This window comes from Crocodylus porosus, unplaced genomic scaffold, assembly GCF_001723895.1.
Source record: "Crocodylus porosus isolate Cpor-Errol unplaced genomic scaffold, CroPor_comp1, whole genome shotgun sequence".
NCBI classification, from domain to species: Eukaryota; Metazoa; Chordata; order Crocodylia; family Crocodylidae; genus Crocodylus; species Crocodylus porosus.
Window position 1 is genome coordinate 111,161,484 of NW_017728947.1, and position 4,373 is coordinate 111,165,856.

The 4,373-nt window shown below is 46.1% G+C and overlaps 1 protein-coding gene across 2 annotated transcripts in view; it reads left to right on the forward strand.

Moving 5' to 3' along the window:
- Positions 1-4,373, forward strand: part of HIF1A (hypoxia inducible factor 1 alpha subunit) — a 20,803-nt gene that overhangs the window by 13,380 nt on the left and 3,050 nt on the right. For both annotated transcript variants that reach the window (XM_019550932.1, XM_019550934.1), the window contains exons 10-12: positions 651-931; positions 1,806-1,928; positions 2,207-2,604. In XM_019550932.1, the coding sequence (XP_019406477.1) occupies positions 651-931; positions 1,806-1,928; positions 2,207-2,604 (802 nt within the window). The remainder of the gene's footprint in view (positions 1-650; positions 932-1,805; positions 1,929-2,206; positions 2,605-4,373) is intronic.

Below are 4,373 nucleotides of genomic sequence, written 5' to 3' on the forward strand. Positions count from 1 at the left end.
CTTGCACCCCAACTACGGTGCCCTCCCCAGGGCTGGGGTAGTACACCCCGCAATGCAGCGCCACACTCCGGCCCTGGGAGCACCCCCACTCTACTGGGGCACTCCTAAACGAGGCCTTCTCCGTCCCCTTATAGCCTCACCCGGTCCTCCGGCGTAACCGTAACGAAACTGAACCGTAAGCCAAATGGCTGTAACACAACAACAAGCCTCCTGGCTATAACATGGGATCTGAGCTCACTTGGCTGTCTAGCAATGGCCTCCCCGGCAGGGTTCTCTCCACCCTCACCATGCTGTGGCCGCTTGGGTGGTCGGGCTGCAACAATCGGCTCGGCTCTGCTTGGCTCTACTGCAGCGCTCCCGCGCCTCAGGCTGCCAGAAGGGACCTGCTAACCAGGCTCCAGCCTGGGCTGTTTATAAAGGCCAGGCCCGGCCCCTTTCTGCTCACGTGACCAGCCTAGTTGCCCTGGCAGCTAACACCTGTGCTGTCTTCAGGAGTTTCAGCTACCCTCATTCCTTCATAGGAACAGGGCACCTGCGTGACCCTGTGACACTTTCCTTAATCAAATGATTTCAGCTCATGTTGTTTAAAGAGGTCCATAGACACACTCAGTATCTTTACTTAGGTTGATGGTTTCTTTTAATTTTTATAGAGTCTGATGAGCAACAATGTGATGAAGTTCCTTTGTATAATGATGTAATGCTCCCCTCATCCAGTGAGAAATTGCAGAGTATAAATTTGGCAATGTCCCCACTACCTGCTTCTGAAACTCCAAAGCCACTTCGTAGCAATGCTGACCCTGCACTCAATAGAGAAGTTGTGTCAAAGCTGGAGCCAAACACGGAACCACTAGAACTCTCATTTACCATCCCTCAGATGCAAGAAACGCCTGACAGTCCCAGTGATGCGAGTACCAGCCAAAGTTCACCTGAGGTCAGTCATGACTGTTCCTAAATCACATTAAAATATGGCAGACTTCTTTATAAAGACCTCTGATCAGTGTGGAGTGAATTGTGAATATGAATGTAGTAGAACCCTCGTCCTTTGTATCCGAGTGGTTTGCAACTCTTAATTTCACCTGTTTTCTTATGGCTTTTAAGTCCAAGGGCACTGCTTTTCCACGTATCTGGAGCTCATCAGTGGTCCAGTGCAGCTGAGCAAAGCAGCCCAAACCCTTCGACATAAAAAACCCACAGCAAACAGCTGGAACATCTCAGTGGTCCCCCACACACAGCTGTTTCCTGTGACCCTAAATAACCCTTGCTGCTTCACAAACCTGCATCTTTGCACAGAGGGAAGGAACATAACTGCCAAATGCCTGGGTTCTGTACATTCAGATTCACATCTGGATTGCATTTATAGAGTGTGGGCACATAATTGTAAATGTTACTTTCGGTATGACCTAAAAACATGAAAGATCAGCTTGAAAATGTTATTTTTGTTTCTGAAAGCTTAAAAAAGAAGAAAACATTAAGACTCTTCTAGTGCATCTAACAGCATCTCCAGTAGAAGTGATAATAAGTGTGAATTTCTTTTAAGAGATTTAAGAATCAGATAACTGTTTGCTAGAGCTCATAAGCTGCAGTACTTTGGCATATGAATTACTGCCACACCAATGGCTGGTCCCACCCAGACTGTGCCGCTCTATAGTGTATGATGGGGAAAATTTGGGCATATTTGGATAAACAGAAATACTTTTTAGTCTGCTGAGTTTTCACTTTTGCAATTATAGTTTGGATTAGTGTTGTTTTCAATGTAGTATTGTTGAAACAGCTAAACTGAAAATGGAATTAAATTGTTTTTACAGCCCAGTAGTCCAAATGGCTATTGCTTTGATGTGGATAATGAGATGGCTAATGAATTTAAACTGGAATTAGTGGAAAAATTCTTCGCGATAGACACAGAAGCGAAAAATCCATTCTCTACTCAGGTATGTACATTAAGTTACAGTTACAAGTAAGCTAAAATACTCTGTTCTTGGCTAGAATCAGTTCCTTGACTATTTAAAATCAATGTGTTAAATTGAGAGTAGTTTAGCGAAGACAAAGCAGTAATGTTTGGAAAAAGGTTTTCATAGCTGAAAAGAAATGGGGATTACAGAACATTGGTCCAGAAGCATGATAAGAGGGAGAGCATTGATGGCACTGAAAGTATTGTGGCGTGTCATTCTAATGCATTAGGAATTGTATTTACCTATTCTTCTTTTAGGAAACGGATTTAGACTTGGAAATGTTAGCTCCATACATCCCAATGGATGACGACTTCCAGTTACGCTCCTTCGATCAGCTTTCTCCACTGGAGAGTGCGTCTGCTGGCTTACAGAATACAGCCACTATCACCATATTTCAGCAAACTCAGACCCCAGCTATTACTCCTGACGAAATCAAGCCCGTGTCGACAGAACGTGTGGATGACACAAAGACGCTAATTGTTTCTTCGTCTCCGGTCCACATAAAAAGTGAAACCAGCAGTGCGCCAGCGTCACCGTATGGTGGGACTCGAAGCCGAACTGCCTCTCCAATCAGAGCAGGGAAGGGGACGTTAGACCCGACAGAGAAACTGTGTCCAGGAATGCCCAGTTTGTTAACAGTTACTTTAAGTAAAAGGTATTTTGGACATTAAGGCTAAACTCTGTTGTTCATGGATCTTGAGGAATTTGGGTCTTTGTAGCGTTTTGACAGATGTTATGCAGTAGAGCTTTTTTGCAGGCATCTTTTTAAAGCAGAAATTCAGATGCATTACTTTGAAGAAGGCTGAGTTTAGGCTTAGTGCCCCTAAGCAGCAAACTGAAAATGAATTTTCCAAATGCTTGTTTATAATTTTTACCGGCAACAAGGTATATTTAGGAAGTTAGTAGTTCAGCCGTTCTTGTTCATAACTATGCTGCTCCTCTAGATACCTCACTAGAAGTTCACGTGCAAGTACACAGTAGGCCAGTGGTTCCAAACTGGAGTGCTGTGAGAACATGCCTGGGGTGCTGTGTTGCCGGCACTGTCTGCCATGGGGTGAAATTGCCCTGCCCACCTCAGTTTCAAGAGGTGCGTCAGAGCTGAACAAGAAGCAGCAGCAGCAGAAAGGCATGCAGCTAGCAATGCATTATGCAGACAGGCGATCCGTTTCTGCTGCAGCACTGCCCAGATCAGCTTCCTGAAAAAGGAAGTGCATGGGGAGTTCTCCCTGGTGGCAATGGCATTCATCTCTGGGCTGCTGCTGCTGCGGAGCGAAACTGCTCCACGTGTCCCTGTTTTCAGGAGGCACATTGTAGTCTAACTGGGAAGCAGCTGCAGCAGAAACAGCACACCTGTCTGCACAAAGTGATGCAAGCCTCGTGCCTTTCTGCTGCAGTTGCTTCTCAGTTCAACATGCTGCCTGAAAACAAGCGCATGGAGCAGTTCCATCTGCTCTGTGCGCCTTTGTTTCCAGGAGATACTGCGCAAGGTCGGCCCAGGAAGGACTGCAGCAAAAGCACATGCTCCTGCCATAGCCATTTTCCCAATCCGCCTCTGCAGGAGGAGAGTGGTGCAGAGCCACTTGGCTGTGGCAGCAGTGTCCATGGAGTGAATATAATTATAACAATCTAATTAGCTACTACCATATTATTAATAGGATTACGATTAAAATATGCATAATATATTGATATTGGATTTTGAAATATGGTGCTGCTAAGTTTGGAAAAGTTTTGGAGAAGTGCATTGTCTTCGTCTAAAAAGGTTAAGAACCACCATGATAGGTCATTACGAGAGAAGCTAAATCTGAGCCCTACAGCCTTTCTTGCTCTGTTCATAATATAATACAGAGATTGTACTTGTCCTGCAATGAGATATTTAAACTTAAATAAGTCTGGCATAAAATAAGTAGCAGATATGCTGGAGAGTTGGGCTAGGATTCAGGACTGGGCCAGATGAGTGTGGCTGTACGTATGTGGTGCCACAGACCTGTCTGCAGTGCCACACATGCAGGCATTCCCTGTGCTGCTGCTTTGCAGTGTTGGGGGGTTTTGAAATCCCAGGGTCAAAAAAACCCACACCAAAAAATAGTAGGGCAACACATGTCAGCACCATGCAAAACCAGAGCCTGGCTGGCCAGAGCCACATTCTGGCTGCTGGCCAGGCTTCCTGCTGCAGGAGTGCCATGGTTGCAGTTCCCAGAGGCCCCCAGAACCCCAGGTAAGGCTGCTGAGACCAGCACAGTTGCTGGCTTCAGCCTTCTCTACCCCACTCAGGGTAACCTGTGGCACGCCAGAGCATGTGTGGCACAGGAGTTCCCCAGGGACAAGCAGCAGTGGCACAAGGTGTGATGCTGCTGCCTATCCTGAGGAAATGCATTCCTGATTGTCTGGACACACCCACGAGGTTCAACAAGGACAAATACAAAG